A 22474-nucleotide genomic window follows, 5' to 3' on the forward strand; every position below is an offset into this window, starting at 1 on the left:
TGCAAACGTGACTGACACAACGTGAGGTTGATTTTTTTATTTGCGTGCTCTGAAATTCACTCCGATATTCGGCCCGAAAAACGCAGCAGTGTGCAAGGCTTTTTACCTAATGGTCAAGATTCAATATATCACCTGGGCAAGCAGGCAGGCTCTATCAGCTCAATGGTAGTAGAATTGGGTTCAAATCCAGGCTAGAAGTTACAGCCAAAATACATATCATTGTACCTACATTTTGGCATACAGAATATTTTGTTTATCCAACGTGAAGACATTTATTTCAATGCATTGGTGAATGATATAAATACATACTTTTAAAGGATTAGACCTAGTGTGTCAGCACCCAGCAACAATAGAGACATTGAGATGTAGGCTAGTTGGCAAGTAGCTGGTGTATGGAAAACTTGCACATCTGATTTAACATACTGTAAACCATTAACTTACTCCAGGAAGTAGATTTAATTTCTAAATGTTTTGATTTGTTTCAAATGATATCTAAAAAAAAAAAACTTAACATGAACATATCCTTTGTCGAATTATTCAATGAACCTGAAAAATCTGTTATACCTTAAGTGACCTTTTTACTGCTGATGTGTCAAAACAATAATGATCCAAAATATATCAATGGGGTTAATTTTATGCTATGAAATTTTGATTGCCGAATAAATGATTTACCGGTACTAATAATTGTAATGCTTGGAATTTGATGGTTAATTGAATTCTCAAATTACATACTGTATATTGCAGCTTTGTCTCAAAAATTTGAATATGTGGAAAAGTTGATTATTTTCTGTAATTCTGTGAAAAAATCGATTTGATTGTTAAGCTCATGAACATAAAAATAAAAACATGTCAAAATATTAGAATATTACACGAGACGACTCAAAAAAAGGATTTATTTTTCAACCTTCTGAAGTCAGAGTTGCTTGAAGCCCAGTGTGAAACATCCGCAGTCAGTGATGATTTGTGATGATGTAATATTCCAATTCTTTTTAGACAAAGCTGTATATGTTTCTTTATAGAACAGGATTAGTAAATTAAAGTTGGGCAGGTGATTTTTTGGGGTAAAAAATTAACCTTTTTTGTTAAAAGGTTAAAGCACTATATTCTGATAGTAATCGCTGCTATAGAGTGTTTGTTCAGTAACCTGTCTCTCCAGCTCTTGACTGTGTTCTCTCTGATTGAATGATACTGGTATCCTGACCTGAAAATGAAATGTATGTGTAATAAAGAGCTGGAGAGACATGGAGACCACTGTTTAAACAAGTTACACTGTAATATGGATACCTTTCAAATACATTTTAGCTTGAAATTCTGGTCAATTATTTCAAGGAAACCACAAACCACATTGATTTTGAATATTTCGTTTTTACTTTTATTTTTAAATCAATTTACAACAGATGAGTTAAAGCTGAAATATGTTTGATGACACTACATTATAGGAGACTAATAGATGAAAATATGTACCCTCTAATCTAATTGAAAGAAAAACAGTTTGAAATTAATTTGCATGTGATGGTATAAGAACTCTACTAGAGTACGACTAATTTCACCATTGAAGAATACAGAGAAAGGGGCCGAAAGGGGACAGCCTAAAAGTAGAATGTGTTGTTTGTATTCAACTTTTGTCTGTTGAAATTGGCAGATGCCATTCAGGGGATCTCCGATGCACGTTTCCAGCAACTGCAGATTGGTTCTCTTGTGTGTTGGGATGAAAAGAGGCCTTGGTGACATCGTTAGAGTAATTCAGGATCTGTTGCTGAAAGTACTCTTCGTTGTTGTGTTACAATTTGTTACAGGTGTAGTTGTTTGACCACTGAAACTTCTGAGGTTGTCATGGTCTGCTGTTGAATGATGATCAGTATGATTTCCAAGAACCTTTCAATTGTGATGCTTCCAGACTTGTACTGTTGCACAAGTTCTCTCCTCTTCTCCTCAGTGATGTATTTGGAGTAAAGAAGATCCCACAAAGACACAGTCTGTCCTTGGTATTTTCCACCTGCTTTGGTAGTTGTCGTAGATTTCAGGATGAGTTTGGTTTCCTCATCAACAAAGAAGTAAAGCTCCCCCTTCTTGACAATGACCAGCAAGCTGAGCCCAGTAATTGGATCTCTGACACATCTCTCCACCAGCTGCAGATAGGTGAGGTTCTCTTGCGTGTTGGGATCAAAAAAGCCCTTGGTGTCATCATCAGGGTCATTGAGAATCTGGTTCATTTCCTCATCAAAGTAGCCCCTTTCATAAGCAACTTCTACAGGTACTCGATGGCTGTGCACCGGGTCGATAATGCCCCCTGTGGCAATTTGCGCTTCAAGGAGGCGGATGCCATGATCCTTGACAATGAGATCCTTTTGTAAGGCCTGAAACAGGGAGATGGTGTCTCCTGTGTAGGGATCCTTATATCCTGTTACTGCTCTCTCTGCAGAAAGTAATTTCTTTTTCCACTCATTTCCAATCACGCCTTGCGCTGCGGCTTCTTCCACTGAGAGTTTCTTGTTTTTGACTGGGTCGATGACGAAGCCGGTGGCAGCTTGGGCCTCCAGGAGAACCAGAGAAGTACCTGGTGTGAGAAGGCTTTTGGACTTGGCTTGATAGATGCTCATGGTCTGTTGAGTGGACTGCACATACACTCCTGCAATGCTGTTGGTTCCTTCTAGGTACTTGCGTACCGAGTCCATTTCACTCACTTCACTCGCTGTGATTTTTCCTGCATTGAGATCTTTGTAGAGGTGCTCATCAATGATTTTTGATTGAAGGAGTTCCTGGGCAGTCACATCCTTCCTTATTCCATGGAAGCTAGTTTCAGCTGTCTCCGTAGTTGTATAGGTGGTAAACGTGGTTGTGGTTGTGCTGCTTTCTAATTTGGGCACAGCCTTTTGTTGTTTGATCACTGAAACTTCTGAGGTTGTCATGGTCTGCTGTTGAATGATGGTCAGTATGATTTCCAAGAACCTTTCAATTCTGATGCTTCCAGACTTGTACTGTTGCACAAGTTCTCTCCTCTTCTCCTCAGTGATGTATTTGGAGTAAAGAAGATCCCACAAAGACACAGTCTGTCCTTGGTATTTTCCACCTGCTTTGGTAGTTGTCGTAGATTTCAGGATGAGTTTGGTTTCCTCATCAACAAAGAAGTAAAGCTCCCCCTTCTTGACAATGACCAGCAAGCTGAGCCCAGTAATTGGATCTCTGACACATCTCTCCACCAGCTGCAGATAGGTGAGGTTCTCTTGCGTGTTGGGATCAAAAAAGCCCTTGGTGTCATCATCAGGGTCATTGAGAATCTGGTTCATTTCCTCATCAAAGTAGCCCCTTTCATAAGCAACTTCTACAGGTACTCGATGGCTGTGCACCGGGTCGATAATGCCCCCTGTGGCAATTTGCGCTTCAAGGAGGCGGATGCCATGATCCTTGACAATGAGATCCTTTTGTAAGGCCTGAAACAGGGAGATGGTGTCTCCTGTGTAGGGATCCTTATATCCTGTTACTGCTCTCTCTGCAGAAAGTAATTTATTTTTCCACTCATTTCCAATCACGCCTTGCGCTGCGGCTTCTTCCACTGAGAGTTTCTTGTTTTTGACTGGGTCAATGACGAAGCCGGTGGCAGCTTGGGCCTCCAGGAGAACCAGAGAAGTACCTGGTGTGAGAAGGCTTTTGGACTTGGCTTGATAGATGCTCATGGTCTGTTGAGTGGACTGCACATACACTCCTGCAATGCTGTTGGTTCCTTCTAGGTACTTGCGTACCGAGTCCATTTCACTCACTTCACTCGCTGTGATTTTTCCTGCATTGAGATCTTTGTAGAGGTGCTCATCAATGATTTTTGATTGAAGGAGTTCCTGGGCAGTCACATCCTTCCTTATTCCATGGAAGCTAGTTTCAGCTGTCTCCGTAGTTGTATAGGTGGTAAAAGTGGTTGTGGTTGTGCTGCTTTCTGATTTTGGCACAGCCTCTTGTTGTTTGATCACTGAAACTTCTGAGGTTGTCATGGTCTGCTGTTGAATGATGGTCAGTATGATTTCCAAGAACCTTTCAATTGTGATGCTTCCAGACTTGTACTGTTGCACAAGTTCTCTCCTCTTCTCCTCAGTGATGTATTTGGAGTAAAGAAGATCCCACAAAGACACAGTCTGTCCTTGGTATTTTCCACCTGCTTTGGTAGTTGTCGTAGATTTCAGGACCAGTTTTGTTTCCTCATCAACAAAGAAGTAAAGCTCCCCCTTCTTGACAATGACCAGCAAGCTGAGCCCAGTAATTGGATCTCTGACACATCTCTCCACCAGCTGCAGATAGGTGAGGTTCTCTTGCGTGTTGGGATCAAAAAAGCCCTTGGTGTCATCATCAGGGTCGTTGAGAATCTGGTTCATTTCCTCATCAAAGTAGCCCCTTTCATAAGCAACTTCTACAGGTACTCGATGGCTGTGCACCGGGTCGATAATGCCCCCTGTGGCAATTTGCGCTTCAAGGAGGCGGATGCCATGATCCTTGACAATGAGATCCTTTTGTAAGGCCTGAAACAGGGAGATGGTGTCTCCTGTGTAGGGATCCTTGTAGCCTGTTACTGCTCTCTCTGCAGAAAGTAATTTCTTTTTCCACTCATTTCCAATCACGCCTTGCGCTGCGGCTTCTTCCACTGAGAGTTTCTTGTTTTTGACTGGGTCGATGACGAAGCCGGTGGCAGCTTGGGCCTCCAGGAGAACCAGAGAAGTACCTGGTGTGAGAAGGCTTTTGGACTTGGCTTGATAGATGCTCATGGTCTGTTGAGTGGACTGCACATACACTCCTGCAATGCTGTTGGTTCCTTCTAGGTACTTGCGTACCGAGTCCATTTCACTCACTTCACTCGCTGTGATTTTTCCTGCATTGAGATCTTTGTAGAGGTGCTCATCAATGATTTTTGATTGAAGGAGTTCCTGGGCAGTCACATCCTTCCTTATTCCATGGAAGCTAGTTTCAGCTGTCTCCGTAGTTGTATAGGTGGTAAACGTGGTTGTGGTTGTGCTGCTTTCTAATTTGGGCACAGCCTTTTGTTGTTTGATCACTGAAACTTCTGAGGTTGTCATGGTCTGCTGTTGAATGATGGTCAGTATGATTTCCAAGAACCTTTCAATTCTGATGCTTCCAGACTTGTACTGTTGCACAAGTTCTCTCCTCTTCTCCTCAGTGATGTATTTGGAGTAAAGAAGATCCCACAAAGACACAGTCTGTCCTTGGTATTTTCCACCTGCTTTGGTAGTTGTCGTAGATTTCAGGATGAGTTTGGTTTCCTCATCAACAAAGAAGTAAAGCTCCCCCTTCTTGACAATGACCAGCAAGCTGAGCCCAGTAATTGGATCTCTGACACATCTCTCCACCAGCTGCAGATAGGTGAGGTTCTCTTGCGTGTTGGGATCAAAAAAGCCCTTGGTGTCATCATCAGGGTCATTGAGAATCTGGTTCATTTCCTCATCAAAGTAGCCCCTTTCATAAGCAACTTCTACAGGTACTCGATGGCTGTGCACCGGGTCGATAATGCCCCCTGTGGCAATTTGCGCTTCAAGGAGGCGGATGCCATGATCCTTGACAATGAGATCCTTTTGTAAGGCCTGAAACAGGGAGATGGTGTCTCCTGTGTAGGGATCCTTATATCCTGTTACTGCTCTCTCTGCAGAAAGTAATTTATTTTTCCACTCATTTCCAATCACGCCTTGCGCTGCGGCTTCTTCCACTGAGAGTTTCTTGTTTTTGACTGGGTCAATGACGAAGCCGGTGGCAGCTTGGGCCTCCAGGAGAACCAGAGAAGTACCTGGTGTGAGAAGGCTTTTGGACTTGGCTTGATAGATGCTCATGGTCTGTTGAGTGGACTGCACATACACTCCTGCAATGCTGTTGGTTCCTTCTAGGTACTTGCGTACCGAGTCCATTTCACTCACTTCACTCGCTGTGATTTTTCCTGCATTGAGATCTTTGTAGAGGTGCTCATCAATGATTTTTGATTGAAGGAGTTCCTGGGCAGTCACATCCTTCCTTATTCCATGGAAGCTAGTTTCAGCTGTCTCCGTAGTTGTATAGGTGGTAAAAGTGGTTGTGGTTGTGCTGCTTTCTGATTTTGGCACAGCCTCTTGTTGTTTGATCACTGAAACTTCTGAGGTTGTCATGGTCTGCTGTTGAATGATGGTCAGTATGATTTCCAAGAACCTTTCAATTGTGATGCTTCCAGACTTGTACTGTTGCACAAGTTCTCTCCTCTTCTCCTCAGTGATGTATTTGGAGTAAAGAAGATCCCACAAAGACACAGTCTGTCCTTGGTATTTTCCACCTGCTTTGGTAGTTGTCGTAGATTTCAGGACCAGTTTTGTTTCCTCATCAACAAAGAAGTAAAGCTCCCCCTTCTTGACAATGACCAGCAAGCTGAGCCCAGTAATTGGATCTCTGACACATCTCTCCACCAGCTGCAGATAGGTGAGGTTCTCTTGCGTGTTGGGATCAAAAAAGCCCTTGGTGTCATCATCAGGGTCGTTGAGAATCTGGTTCATTTCCTCATCAAAGTAGCCCCTTTCATAAGCAACTTCTACAGGTACTCGATGGCTGTGCACCGGGTCGATAATGCCCCCTGTGGCAATTTGCGCTTCAAGGAGGCGGATGCCATGATCCTTGACAATGAGATCCTTTTGTAAGGCCTGAAACAGGGAGATGGTGTCTCCTGTGTAGGGATCCTTGTAGCCTGTTACTGCTCTCTCTGCAGAAAGTAATTTCTTTTTCCACTCATTTCCAATCACGCCTTGCGCTGCGGCTTCTTCCACTGAGAGTTTCTTGTTTTTGACTGGGTCGATGACGAAGCCGGTGGCAGCTTGGGCCTCCAGGAGAACCAGAGAAGTACCTGGTGTGAGAAGGCTTTTGGACTTGGCTTGATAGATGCTCATGGTCTGTTGAGTGGACTGCACATACACTCCTGCAATGCTGTTGGTTCCTTCTAGGTACTTGCGTACCGAGTCCATTTCACTCACTTCACTCGCTGTGATTTTTCCTGCATTGAGATCTTTGTAGAGGTGCTCATCAATGATTTTTGATTGAAGGAGTTCCTGGGCAGTCACATCCTTCCTTATTCCATGGAAGCTAGTTTCAGCTGTCTCCGTAGTTGTATAGGTGGTAAAAGTGGTTGTGGTTGTGCTGCTTTCTAATTTTGGCACAGCCTCTTGTTGTTTGATCACTGAAACTTCTGAGGTTGTCATGGTCTGCTGTTGAATGATGGTCAGTATGATTTCCAAGAACCTTTCAATTGTGATGCTTCCAGACTTGTACTGTTGCACAAGTTCTCTCCTCTTCTCCTCGGTGATGTATTTGGAGTAAAGAAGATCCCACAAAGACACAGTCTGTCCTTGGTATTTTCCACCTGCTTTGGTAGTTGTCGTAGATTTCAGGACGAGTTTTGTTTCCTCATCAACAAAGAAGTAAAGCTCCCCCTTCTTGACAATGACCAGCAAGCTGAGCCCAGTAATTGGATCTCTGACACATCTCTCCACCAGCTGCAGATAGGTGAGGTTCTCTTGCGTGTTGGGATCAAAAAAGCCCTTGGTGTCATCATCAGGGTCGTTGAGAATCTGGTTCATTTCCTCATCAAAGTAGCCCCTTTCATAAGCAACTTCTACAGGTACTCGATGGCTGTGCACCGGGTCGATAATGCCCCCTGTGGCAATTTGCGCTTCAAGGAGGCGGATGCCATGATCCTTGACAATGAGATCCTTTTGTAAGGCCTGAAACAGGGAGATGGTGTCTCCTGTGTAGGGATCCTTGTAGCCTGTTACTGCTCTCTCTGCAGAAAGTAATTTCTTTTTCCACTCATTTCCAATCACGCCTTGCGCTGCGGCTTCTTCCACTGAGAGTTTCTTGTTTTTGACTGGGTCGATGACGAAGCCGGTGGCAGCTTGGGCCTCCAGGAGAACCAGAGAAGTACCTGGTGTGAGAAGGCTTTTGGACTTGGCTTGATAGATGCTCATGGTCTGTTGAGTGGACTGCACATACACTCCTGCAATGCTGTTGGTTCCTTCTAGGTACTTGCGTACCGAGTCCATTTCACTCACTTCACTCGCTGTGATTTTTCCTGCATTGAGATCTTTGTAGAGGTGCTCATCAATGATTTTTGATTGAAGGAGTTCCTGGGCAGTCACATCCTTCCTTATTCCATGGAAGCTAGTTTCAGCTGTCTCCGTAGTTGTATAGGTGGTAAAAGTGGTTGTGGTTGTGCTGCTTTCTGATTTTGGCACAGCCTCTTGTTGTTTGATCACTGAAACTTCTGAGGTTGTCATGGTCTGCTGTTGAATGATGGTCAGTATGATTTCCAAGAACCTTTCAATTGTGATGCTTCCAGACTTGTACTGTTGCACAAGTTCTCTCCTCTTCTCCTCAGTGATGTATTTGGAGTAAAGAAGATCCCACAAAGACACAGTCTGTCCTTGGTATTTTCCACCTGCTTTGGTAGTTGTCGTAGATTTCAGGACCAGTTTTGTTTCCTCATCAACAAAGAAGTAAAGCTCCCCCTTCTTGACAATGACCAGCAAGCTGAGCCCAGTAATTGGATCTCTGACACATCTCTCCACCAGCTGCAGATAGGTGAGGTTCTCTTGCGTGTTGGGATCAAAAAAGCCCTTGGTGTCATCATCAGGGTCGTTGAGAATCTGGTTCATTTCCTCATCAAAGTAGCCCCTTTCATAAGCAACTTCTACAGGTACTCGATGGCTGTGCACCGGGTCGATAATGCCCCCTGTGGCAATTTGCGCTTCAAGGAGGCGGATGCCATGATCCTTGACAATGAGATCCTTTTGTAAGGCCTGAAACAGGGAGATGGTGTCTCCTGTGTAGGGATCCTTGTAGCCTGTTACTGCTCTCTCTGCAGAAAGTAATTTCTTTTTCCACTCATTTCCAATCACGCCTTGCGCTGCGGCTTCTTCCACTGAGAGTTTCTTGTTTTTGACTGGGTCGATGACGAAGCCGGTGGCAGCTTGGGCCTCCAGGAGAACCAGAGAAGTACCTGGTGTGAGAAGGCTTTTGGACTTGGCTTGATAGATGCTCATGGTCTGTTGAGTGGACTGCACATACACTCCTGCAATGCTGTTGGTTCCTTCTAGGTACTTGCGTACCGAGTCCATTTCACTCACTTCACTCGCTGTGATTTTTCCTGCATTGAGATCTTTGTAGAGGTGCTCATCAATGATTTTTGATTGAAGGAGTTCCTGGGCAGTCACATCCTTCCTTATTCCATGGAAGCTAGTTTCAGCTGTCTCCGTAGTTGTATAGGTGGTAAAAGTGGTTGTGGTTGTGCTGCTTTCTAATTTTGGCACAGCCTCTTGTTGTTTGATCACTGAAACTTCTGAGGTTGTCATGGTCTGCTGTTGAATGATGGTCAGTATGATTTCCAAGAACCTTTCAATTGTGATGCTTCCAGACTTGTACTGTTGCACAAGTTCTCTCCTCTTCTCCTCAGTGATGTATTTGGAGTAAAGAAGATCCCACAAAGACACAGTCTGTCCTTGGTATTTTCCACCTGCTTTGGTAGTTGTCGTAGATTTCAGGACGAGTTTTGTTTCCTCATCAACAAAGAAGTAAAGCTCCCCCTTCTTGACAATGACCAGCAAGCTGAGCCCAGTAATTGGATCTCTGACACATCTCTCCACCAGCTGCAGATAGGTGAGGTTCTCTTGCGTGTTGGGATCAAAAAAGCCCTTGGTGTCATCATCAGGGTCGTTGAGAATCTGGTTCATTTCCTCATCAAAGTAGCCCCTTTCATAAGCAACTTCTACAGGTACTCGATGGCTGTGCACCGGGTCGATAATGCCCCCTGTGGCAATTTGCGCTTCAAGGAGGCGGATGCCATGATCCTTGACAATGAGATCCTTTTGTAAGGCCTGAAACAGGGAGATGGTGTCTCCTGTGTAGGGATCCTTGTAGCCTGTTACTGCTCTCTCTGCAGAAAGTAATTTCTTTTTCCACTCATTTCCAATCACGCCTTGCGCTGCGGCTTCTTCCACTGAGAGTTTCTTGTTTTTGACTGGGTCGATGACGAAGCCGGTGGCAGCTTGGGCCTCCAGGAGAACCAGAGAAGTACCTGGTGTGAGAAGGCTTTTGGACTTGGCTTGATAGATGCTCATGGTCTGTTGAGTGGACTGCACATACACTCCTGCAATGCTGTTGGTTCCTTCTAGGTACTTGCGTACCGAGTCCATTTCACTCACTTCACTCGCTGTGATTTTTCCTGCATTGAGATCTTTGTAGAGGTGCTCATCAATGATTTTTGATTGAAGGAGTTCCTGGGCAGTCACATCCTTCCTTATTCCATGGAAGCTAGTTTCAGCTGTCTCCGTAGTTGTATAGGTGGTAAAAGTGGTTGTGGTTGTGCTGCTTTCTAATTTGGGCACAGCCTTTTGTTGTTTGATCACTGAAACTTCTGAGGTTGTCATGGTCTGCTGTTGAATGATGGTCAGTATGATTTCCAAGAACCTTTCAATTCTGATGCTTCCAGACTTGTACTGTTGCACAAGTTCTCTCCTCTTCTCCTCAGTGATATATTTGGAGTAAAGAAGATCCCACAAAGACACAGTCTGTCCTTGGTATTTTCCACCTGCTTTGGTAGTTGTCGTAGATTTCAGGATGAGTTTGGTTTCCTCATCAACAAAGAAGTAAAGCTCCCCCTTCTTGACAATGACCAGCAAGCTGAGCCCAGTAATTGGATCTCTGACACATCTCTCCACCAGCTGCAGATAGGTGAGGTTCTCTTGCGTGTTGGGATCAAAAAAGCCCTTGGTGTCATCATCAGGGTCGTTGAGAATCTGGTTCATTTCCTCATCAAAGTAGCCCCTTTCATAAGCAACTTCTACAGGTACTCGATGGCTGTGCACCGGGTCGATAATGCCCCCTGTGGCAATTTGCGCTTCAAGGAGGCGGATGCCATGATCCTTGACAATGAGATCCTTTTGTAAGGCCTGAAACAGGGAGATGGTGTCTCCTGTGTAGGGATCCTTGTAGCCTGTTACTGCTCTCTCTGCAGAAAGTAATTTCTTTTTCCACTCATTTCCAATCACGCCTTGCGCTGCGGCTTCTTCCACTGAGAGTTTCTTGTTTTTGACTGGGTCGATGACGAAGCCGGTGGCAGCTTGGGCCTCCAGGAGAACCAGAGAAGTACCTGGTGTGAGAAGGCTTTTGGACTTGGCTTGATAGATGCTCATGGTCTGTTGAGTGGACTGCACATACACTCCTGCAATGCTGTTGGTTCCTTCTAGGTACTTGCGTACCGAGTCCATTTCACTCACTTCACTCGCTGTGATTTTTCCTGCATTGAGATCTTTGTAGAGGTGCTCATCAATGATTTTTGATTGAAGGAGTTCCTGGGCAGTCACATCCTTCCTTATTCCATGGAAGCTAGTTTCAGCTGTCTCCGTAGTTGTATAGGTGGTAAAAGTGGTTGTGGTTGTGCTGCTTTCTAATTTTGGCACAGCCTCTTGTTGTTTGATCACTGAAACTTCTGAGGTTGTCATGGTCTGCTGTTGAATGATGGTCAGTATGATTTCCAAGAACCTTTCAATTGTGATGCTTCCAGACTTGTACTGTTGCACAAGTTCTCTCCTCTTCTCCTCAGTGATGTATTTGGAGTAAAGAAGATCCCACAAAGACACAGTCTGTCCTTGGTATTTTCCACCTGCTTTGGTAGTTGTCGTAGATTTCAGGACGAGTTTTGTTTCCTCATCAACAAAGAAGTAAAGCTCCCCCTTCTTGACAATGACCAGCAAGCTGAGCCCAGTAATTGGATCTCTGACACATCTCTCCACCAGCTGCAGATAGGTGAGGTTCTCTTGCGTGTTGGGATCAAAAAAGCCCTTGGTGTCATCATCAGGGTCGTTGAGAATCTGGTTCATTTCCTCATCAAAGTAGCCCCTTTCATAAGCAACTTCTACAGGTACTCGATGGCTGTGCACCGGGTCGATAATGCCCCCTGTGGCAATTTGCGCTTCAAGGAGGCGGATGCCATGATCCTTGACAATGAGATCCTTTTGTAAGGCCTGAAACAGGGAGATGGTGTCTCCTGTGTAGGGATCCTTGTAGCCTGTTACTGCTCTCTCTGCAGAAAGTAATTTCTTTTTCCACTCATTTCCAATCACGCCTTGCGCTGCGGCTTCTTCCACTGAGAGTTTCTTGTTTTTGACTGGGTCGATGACGAAGCCGGTGGCAGCTTGGGCCTCCAGGAGAACCAGAGAAGTACCTGGTGTGAGAAGGCTTTTGGACTTGGCTTGATAGATGCTCATGGTCTGTTGAGTGGACTGCACATACACTCCTGCAATGCTGTTGGTTCCTTCTAGGTACTTGCGTACCGAGTCCATTTCACTCACTTCACTCGCTGTGATTTTTCCTGCATTGAGATCTTTGTAGAGGTGCTCATCAATGATTTTTGATTGAAGGAGTTCCTGGGCAGTCACATCCTTCCTTATTCCATGGAAGCTAGTTTCAGCTGTCTCCGTAGTTGTATAGGTGGTAAAAGTGGTTGTGGTTGTGCTGCTTTCTAATTTTGGCACAGCCTCTTGTTGTTTGATCACTGAAACTTCTGAGGTTGTCATGGTCTGCTGTTGAATGATGGTCAGTATGATTTCCAAGAACCTTTCAATTGTGATGCTTCCAGACTTGTACTGTTGCACAAGTTCTCTCCTCTTCTCCTCAGTGATGTATTTGGAGTAAAGAAGATCCCACAAAGACACAGTCTGTCCTTGGTATTTTCCACCTGCTTTGGTAGTTGTCGTAGATTTCAGGACCAGTTTTGTTTCCTCATCAACAAAGAAGTAAAGCTCCCCCTTCTTGACAATGACCAGCAAGCTGAGCCCAGTAATTGGATCTCTGACACATCTCTCCACCAGCTGCAGATAGGTGAGGTTCTCTTGCGTGTTGGGATCAAAAAAGCCCTTGGTGTCATCATCAGGGTCGTTGAGAATCTGGTTCATTTCCTCATCAAAGTAGCCCCTTTCATAAGCAACTTCTACAGGTACTCGATGGCTGTGCACCGGGTCGATAATGCCCCCTGTGGCAATTTGCGCTTCAAGGAGGCGGATGCCATGATCCTTGACAATGAGATCCTTTTGTAAGGCCTGAAACAGGGAGATGGTGTCTCCTGTGTAGGGATCCTTGTAGCCTGTTACTGCTCTCTCTGCAGAAAGTAATTTCTTTTTCCACTCATTTCCAATCACGCCTTGCGCTGCGGCTTCTTCCACTGAGAGTTTCTTGTTTTTGACTGGGTCGATGACGAAGCCGGTGGCAGCTTGGGCCTCCAGGAGAACCAGAGAAGTACCTGGTGTGAGAAGGCTTTTGGACTTGGCTTGATAGATGCTCATGGTCTGTTGAGTGGACTGCACATACACTCCTGCAATGCTGTTGGTTCCTTCTAGGTACTTGCGTACCGAGTCCATTTCACTCACTTCACTCGCTGTGATTTTTCCTGCATTGAGATCTTTGTAGAGGTGCTCATCAATGATTTTTGATTGAAGGAGTTCCTGGGCAGTCACATCCTTTCTTATTCCATGGAAGCTAGTTTCAGCTGTCTCCGTAGTTGTATAGGTGGTAAAAGTGGTTGTGGTTGTGCTGCTTTCTAATTTTGGCACAGCCTCTTGTTGTTTGATCACTGAAACTTCTGAGGTTGTCATGGTCTGCTGTTGAATGATGGTCAGTATGATTTCCAAGAACCTTTCAATTGTGATGCTTCCAGACTTGTACTGTTGCACAAGTTCTCTCCTCTTCTCCTCAGTGATGTATTTGGAGTAAAGAAGATCCCACAAAGACACAGTCTGTCCTTGGTATTTTCCACCTGCTTTGGTAGTTGTCGTAGATTTCAGGACGAGTTTTGTTTCCTCATCAACAAAGAAGTAAAGCTCCCCCTTCTTGACAATGACCAGCAAGCTGAGCCCAGTAATTGGATCTCTGACACATCTCTCCACCAGCTGCAGATAGGTGAGGTTCTCTTGCGTGTTGGGATCAAAAAAGCCCTTGGTGTCATCATCAGGGTCATTGAGAATCTTGTTCATTTCCTCATCAAAGTAGCCCCTTTCATAAGCAACGTCTACAGGTACTCGATGGCTGTGCACCGGGTCGATAATGCCCCCTGTGGCAATTTGCGCTTCAAGGAGGCGGATGCCATGATCCTTGACAATGAGATCCTTTTGTAAGGCCTGAAACAGGGAGATGGTGTCTCCTGTGTAGGGATCCTTATATCCTGTTACTGCTCTCTCTGCAGAAAGTAATTTCTTTTTCCACTCATTTCCAATCACGCCTTGCGCTGCGGCTTCTTCCACTGAGAGTTTCTTGTTTTTGACTGGGTCGATGACGAAGCCGGTGGCAGCTTGGGCCTCCAGGAGAACCAGAGAAGTACCTGGTGTGAGAAGGCTTTTGGACTTGGCTTGATAGATGCTCATGGTCTGTTGAGTGGACTGCACATACACTCCTGCAATGCTGTTGGTTCCTTCTAGGTACTTGCGTACCGAGTCCATTTCACTCACTTCACTCGCTGTGATTTTTCCTGCATTGAGATCTTTGTAGAGGTGCTCATCAATGATTTTTGATTGAAGGAGTTCCTGGGCAGTCACATCCTTCCTTATTCCATGGAAGCTAGTTTCAGCTGTCTCCGTAGTTGTATAGGTGGTGAAAGTGGTTGTGGTTGTGCTGCTTTCTAATTTGGGCACAGCCTTTTGTTGTTTGATCACTGGAACTTCTGAGGTTGTCATGGTCTGCTGTTGAATGATGGTCAGTATGATTTCCAAGAACCTTTCAATTCTGATGTTTCCAGACTTGTACTGTTGCACAAGTTCTCTCCTCTTCTCCTCAGTGATATATTTGGAGTAAAGAAGATCCCACAAAGACACAGTCTGTCCTTGGTATTTTCCACCTGCTTTGGTAGTTGTCGTAGATTTCAGGATGAGTTTGGTTTCCTCATCAACAAAGAAGTAAAGCTCCCCCTTCTTGACAATGACCAGCAAGCTGAGCCCAGTAATTGGATCTCTGACACATCTCTCCACCAGCTGCAGATAGGTGAGGTTCTCTTGCGTGTTGGGATCAAAAAAGCCCTTGGTGTCATCATCAGGGTCATTGAGAATCTGGTTCATTTCCTCATCAAAATACCCTCTTTTGTAAGCCACATCAACAGGTACTCTGTGGCTGTACACCGGATCAATGATGCCCCCTGTGGCAATTTGTGCTTCAAGGAGGCGGATGCCATGATCCTTTACAATGAGATCCTTTTTCAAGGCCTGAAACAGGGAAATGGTGTCTCCTGTGTAGGGATCTTTGTATCCGGTCACTGCTCTTTCTGCAGAAAGCAGTTTTCTTTTCCACTCATTGCCAACCACCCCTTTTGCTACAGCTTCTTCTACCGAGAGCTTCTGGTTGTTGACTGGGTCTATGATAAATCCTGTGGCAGCTTGGGCTTCCAGGAGAACCAGAGATGTACCTGGAGTCAGAATACCTCTGGACTTTGCTTCATAGATGCTCATGACCCTTTTCGTTGACTCAACCCTTACACCTGCAATGCAGTTAGTGGCCCCAAGGTACTTCTGAATTGATTCCATTTTGTTAATATTTTCATCAGTTACTTCACCTCCTATAATCTGAGTGAAGAGCTCTTTTGAGATAATTTTGGATTCATACAGTTCACTAGCTGAGACCTGCTTCCTCAATCCTTTAAACTTCTTTTCTTTTGATGCCATCTCAGTAACGATCACAGTTACTACCTCAATGATTTCTTGTATTTTAAAAGCTCCTGTCTTGTATTGCTGTAGAAGTTGCTCCCGTTTTTGTTTTGAAATGTATTGAGATAGTAACACTTCCCACAATGACACCTCTTTTCCTTTAAATTTCCCTGCATTTACAACCACCATTTTGCCTCTGAAAGTGAGTTCTGTTTGCTCATCTGTGTGAAAGGTTTGTGATCCTTCTCCATAAAGGGGTAGAAGTAGAAGACCAGTCTTGGGGTCTTTCTCACAATGCTTTTTCAGTTGCATGTAAGTGAGGCGTTCCTTGGTGTTCGGGTCGAGGAATCCTCTTGTGTCATCATTGGAATCTGTCAATTTATTTCTCATTTCTTCATTAAGGAAGCCCTTTATCTTGGCAATGTGAACGGGAAGCCTATGTCCCAGAATAGGGTCAATGATGCCTCCCGTAGCTAACTGTGCCTCAAGTAAGCGAGTGCCATAGCTTTTTTCAATTAGACCTTTACTCATGGCTTCAAACAGTGAGATTGTTGCATTTGTGAAAGGATCCACATAGCCTGTGATGGCTCGTTCAGCTGAGAGCAGTGGCTCATGCATGTCTGGTCCGACTACTTTTTCTCTTGCTGCCTCATCAACTGAGTAGAACTTGTTTTTGACAGGGTCAATGATGGATCCTGTCGCTGCCTGGGCTTCAAGTAACACCTGTGCAGTACAAGGTGTCAGCAATCCTTTTTCTTTTGCATCATAGATGTTCATTACTTGTCTAGATGGGTGAATCAGAATTCCAGCAACACTTCCAGTTCCTTTGAGGTATCCTCTTACCGAATCCCTCTGACTTACTTGTTCAAGAGTCAGTTTCCCTTCCTCTATGCTGTTGAATGTATTTATGTCTATGATTTCACAGTCCAAAAGTTGCTTTGTTGAGATTGGTTTCCTCAGACCCATTGTTGTTTTAAGGGCTTCACTCTGCTCCAATTTGGTAATGGTGGTAATCACCATTATAGTCATGCTTTGAATGGTTTCAATCCTTGCTCTGTATTTCTCAATTAACTCTAGTCGCTGGTCATCCGTGAAGTATCCAGAGTGAAGCAAGTCCCAAAGTGAAACAGATTGACCTGAATATTGACCCACCGATATGCTCACAATTGTCTTTTCAAATTCTTGCTTTATCTCTGTGTCAGTATACACTTTATCCTTTATGTCAGTAGTTTTCGCCTCGTCATCCAGTGGCAGGAGTAACAGACTTGTTTCTGGATCCTTTAAGCATCGACCCAGCATTTCCTTGTATGTCAGATTTTCTTGAGTCTTTGGGTCAAAAAATCCTTTTGTGTCATCACTCGGGCTTGACAGGATCTGATTGATTTCAGCATCAAAGTATCCTTCCCTGTAAGCAACTTCTAGTGGTAAGTGTAGACACTTCAGGGGGTCAATGATTCCACCTGTGGCAATCTGTGCCTCAAGCAAACGGATAGCATGGTCCTTCACAATCAGGTCCTTTTTCAAGGCTTGGAAAATTGAAATCTTCCCATCATTATATGGATCAATGTAGCCTGTGACTGCCTTTTCTGCTGACAAGAGCTTTTCATACATTTGTGGGGAAATTAAATTCTCTTTCAGAGCCTGCTCCACTGTAAACCTTTCATTCCTCAAAGGGTCGACAATGAATCCTGTGGCTGCTTGTGCCTCTAGTAGACATAGGGCAGTACCGGGGGTTAGAATGCCCTTTTTCTGTGCTTCATAGATGCTTAGCTTTTGTTTTGAAGAAGGGAGAATCACTCCAGCCACACAGCTGGTTCCTTGCAAGTAGGTCCTCACATTGTCCATCTTCATCACATCGTTGCTTGTCAGTTTGCCTTCTATCAGACCTTTGTATGTTTTTTCATCCACAATTTCTAGCTTCAAAAGATCAACAACAGAAATCTCTCCTCTGAGTCCCTTGAAGTTCAGCTCAGCTTGTTGTTTAATCTCTTTGCTCTCAATGATGTCCAAGGTGATGCTAATGATTTCCTCAATTGTGATTTTCTGTGACTTGTAGAGCTTGAATAATTCCTGCCTTTTGACCTCTGAAAGGTACTCTGAATTGATAATATCCCACAGTGTTGTGTGTTTGCTGCTGAATCTTCCGTACTTGACTATGACTGTTGTAGCTCTGAATCTCTCTTTGATGTTTTCACTTATATTGATTTTGGTGCTTTTGCCTTTGAGAGGCAGTAGACACAGACCAGTGCTGGGGTCTGTAATGCATCTGGCCATGAGTTGCAAGTATGTCAGGTTCTCATGAGTGTTGGGGTCAAAGAATCCTTTGGTGTCATCACTTGGATCGTGTAGGATCTCGTTCATCTCCTTGTTAAAATATCCTCTCTCATAGGCCACATGGACAGGGATGCGATGGCTGTTTACAGGATCAATGATTCCACCAGTGGCAATCTGTGCTTCCAACAGGCGAATTCCATGATCTCGTACGATGAGCTCTTTCTGCATGGCTTGGAACAAAGAGATTTTTTTGCCATCATACGGATCTTTGTAGCCAGTCACTGCTTTCTCCGCTGAGCATAGTTTTTGATAAACGTCAGGCCCCACAATCTTTGCCTTCACAGCCTCATCAACTGAAAACTTTCTGTTTCCAATGGGATCTATAATGAAACCAGTTGCTGCCTGGGCCTCCAGTAGAATTAGAGCAGTTCCGGGCATCAGCTTACCCTTTTGTCTGGCTTCATAGATTGTCATTACTTGCGAATTGGGGAGTAGAATACCCGCAATGCTGTCTTTCCCTTGCAGGTACATGTGTACATTTTCATCCTCAGTAACCTCCTTTACTGTCTTCTTTCCCATTTTAAGATCCTCCAGGACCTCCTCGCTTATGATATCTGCCTCTACCAACTGCTTTGCGGTGACAGACTCCCTGATGCCTTCAAAGACAACCTTAGTAGTTTTAACAGACTTCTCTATTATCTCCAGCACTGTTGTGATGATTTCATTGATAGGGACTGACCTCTCTTTGTACTGTTGAATGATGTCTTGCCTTTGTTGTTCATTAAAGTATTCTGACATCAGCAGTTCCCACAGTGATACTGTCATGCCCATGTATTTTCCACATGCCACCTGCACCTTCATGTCTTTGAGAGACAGTTTAGTTTGGTAGTCAATGAAGAGGAAATTCACCTTGTCTGACGTATTGAGGGGGAGGAGGCAGAGCCCAGTGACAGGGTCAATGACACAACTTTCCATTAGCTGAAGATAGGTAAGATTCTCCTTTGTGTTTGGGTCGAAGAAGCCTTTGGTGTCATCTCCTGAGTCTTGCAGTATGGTGTTCATATGTTCGTCAAAGTAACCCCTCTTGTAGGCCACTTCTACAGGAAGTCTGTGACTGTTGATTGGGTCAATTATCCCCCCTGTGGCGATTTGAGCCTCAAGTAAACGGATCCCATGTTCCTTCACAATGAGATCCTTTGACAACGCTTGAAACAGGGAGATGGTTTCACCTGAGTATGGATCTCTGTACCCTGTTACTGCCCGCTCAGCAGCCAGCAATTTTGCATGATATTCTGGTCCGACAAGTTTGTTTTTGATGGCTTCATCCACGCTGAACTTTTTGTTTCCAACAGGGTCTATCATGAACCCAGTTGCAGCTTGTGCTTCCAGCAGAATCAGTGCTGTCCCAGGCATCAGTATGCCTTGCTTCATGGCTTGGAATATGCTTATTCTCTGATTGGTTGAGAGCAATGCAACACCGGAGATACTGCCTTTGCCCTCAAGGTATTCTTTCACGGTTTCCATCAGCATGACATCCTGCGTTGTGGTTTTCCCTTTCTGCAAATTGTCATATATTTCTTTGTCAATGATCCGTGATTCCAGGAGTTGGGTGGAGGACACACCTCTGCGTAGGCCTTTGAAAGTGATGCGAACTGGGAGCAGATGCAGGCCTGTCTCAGCATCTACCATGCATTTCTGCAAAAGGTTGTTGTAGTTGAGATTGTCTTGCGAGTTTGGGTCGTAGAACACTCTGAGCTCCTCCATCTGGTCATTGAGCAAGTCCTTTTCATAGTAGCCCTTATCAATTGCAGATTCAATTGAAATGTATTGCTGTTCAATGGGGTCAAACAAGCCATGTGTAGATATCTGTGCTTCCAACAGCCTCAGGCCATAATCCTTTGGGACCAAATCTTTTTTTATAGCTTGGAATACAGAGATTTTTTGGTTGGTGTAGGGGTCTGTGTAGCCACTGACAGATCTTTCTGCTGCTTGGAGTTTCTCTTTCATCTCGGGACCAATGATGCCTTCTTCAACAGCATCTTCAATGGTAAGTTTTCGGTTTTGCACTGGGTCAATGATGAACTTTGTTGCAGCTTGTGCTTCAAGAAGAGCTAATGCTGTTCCTGGCTTGAGTAGACGTTCTTTCATTGCTTGGTATATCGTTATTTTCTTCTTTGTCTTCTCCAGAAATATTCCTGCCACAGGGCCACTGTACTGCCTGTGGCCATTTTGCTTCGCCTGTTGAGCGGTGGGGTCCATATTGTCCTAAAAAAGAAAAAAAAGGAAATTTTAGTTTTCAGTTCATAGTGGTGTGTAAATTAAGTTACAAACTATATAATTTGTTTATTCATTAGGTCAGTGGTTCTCAAAGTGGGGTCTAGGGACACCAGGATTTCTTGGTGGGGTTCCAAATGGACCCTTACAAGTTTGTAACTGCAAGAGTATACATTTGTATACTCTCTGAGTTCTGGGGTTCCTTGAAATTCAAAGGTTTGAGAACCACTGCATTAGTAGAGATGATCAACAATAAGTAAATAAGATGGGTTAGGTTTTGTATCAATAATAATAATGTTCATGACTTGTACTAGAACATACTACTATGGTCTAGTACTATATACACATAATTCATGTATTTATTGATTTATTGATTCATCTGTTTTAAGATAAATCCTATATGAGTATATTATTTTTAAAAGAGAAATCTATCGAAAGTCGCGGATCTCAGACTTCATGTTCATTTGACAAAATTGACAGATGTATGGCACATGACTCCATATTTGGGCAATGTTTCAGCCCGATCAGAGTAGTGAAGGTAGCATACTGGAAGTGTCCATGCAAAGTTTGGTGCTGATGATCGGTCCGGAGGTTTGCAAGATTAGCACACACGCATGCACGCACGCACGCACGCACGCACGCACGCACGCACGCACGCACGCACACACACACACACACACACACACACACACAGACTCTCATAGATAGCTAGCCTCAGAGCCACGCCATACATACATATTTAAAAAAAATCAAACCTCGGTTCGAAGTGAAGCGGTGAACTTTTATTCTATGTTCTAGAGCTATGAACTCTGTATATACATTCGGTTCGAAGTGAAGCGGTATGTGTTCTAGAGCTTCAGAATTCTGAATGAATGAATGAATGAATGATTTTATCTGGAGGGCCGAATTGTCATGTGTAGCTTGACATACCTCAAAGTATTGGACATTTTTAATCATCCAATCATCAGACCGGGACGGACACTACACACATATTCTGGACGTACAGGACAGATAAAACCTCTTCATTCTGGACTGAAATGACCACATATGGACGTGGGGGACACACATGGGACACACATTTACGGACAGATAAAACCTGTTCATTCTGGACTGAAATTACCATATTGGACGTGGGGGACACACATGGGACACACAAAGCCACTCCTTGGAAGCGGCTTTCACCGCTTCAACAAACCAATCCTGTGTGACCTGTTGACTTGCTATCTTGTCCCTCCCCTCCCTTTCAACTAGCAAATTTAAATGTTCTATTTTTGCCAAAGAAAATCATTCTCTCCATCTCCCAACCCCCACCCCCTAATGCACCTGCAACTTTAAATTCAAACATTTCCAAATATCTAAATATCTATTTTATTGAGTTAGACAAAGACTCTAAATTAAATGCCACCCTCTGCAAGTCCATTATAAATGTTTCACAAATATATTCTGTTTTCTTTAGCATGCCAAGAAACTCATTTGAAACAGGAATTTCAAGATGCACTGTACTGTTTTGCGCACACATAAGCACACAGGCTACTACTTTGCCAAATGATTAACAGATAGCATCACACCAGTTAAATAATGAGACTGCTGATCTTAGTAATACAATTAACACTTTAAAACTGCCCCCCCCAACATCACATCACTATGCATCATATGATAACACTCAAGTGGTTAAGCAACAACATAATCCTATTGTTTGGAAGAGACACCAAACTTTAAATGTTTGAAATCTTTCAGCCTTAAAGGTATATCTGTTATTTTGACACTTATTTTCAGTTTGGCATCTCCCCATTACACAAGGAGTCCACTTTCTATGCTGCTGAAAGTGGACAATCAATTTCATTATTATTATATTGAGCATTAAAATAAAGAGCAATAGACTACTGCTAATGCTATAAAACAACCATACCAATTCATGTGCATGGAAATAACTCAAATACAGAAGTTACTGCAGGCACATTCTAACCTACTTGCCAGTGCCAAGACTTTTGTGTCACATCAGATGACATCATCAACATCTGTAGAAGCAGAGGGTGTAAGTGTAATACATGTACTCCTAAATAACAAAAGGGGTGTGGAGGACAAAAAGAACATTCAGTTACTTCGTAATACCATCTATATGTGAAACCGCTGTAGGCCCAGGCAAGAATCTGCTAGCCTGGAATCAGACGAATCCGCCGGTGCAAAAAAAACTTGCCCTCGGCAAACTTACAGCATACTAACAAGGTATTATATGTGTGTCT

The 22474-nt window shown here is 43.9% G+C and overlaps 1 protein-coding gene across 1 annotated transcript; it reads right to left on the bottom strand.

The window, feature by feature from the left end:
• Positions 1-1541: 1541 nt before the first annotated feature.
• Positions 1542-20216, bottom strand: eppk1 (epiplakin 1; the record flags this gene model as incomplete). Its single annotated transcript, XM_080735427.1, has 1 exon — positions 1542-20216. One exon carries the CDS (start codon positions 20214-20216, stop codon positions 1791-1793), a length of 18426 nt encoding a protein of 6141 aa, XP_080591553.1. The 3' UTR covers positions 1542-1790.
• Between the last annotated feature and the right edge of the window lie 2258 nt (positions 20217-22474).

Source organism: Nannobrachium achirus, assembly GCF_963921795.1.
Source record: "Nannobrachium achirus genome assembly, chromosome: 10".
Classification (NCBI taxonomy): Eukaryota; Metazoa; Chordata; class Actinopteri; order Myctophiformes; family Myctophidae; genus Nannobrachium; species Nannobrachium achirus.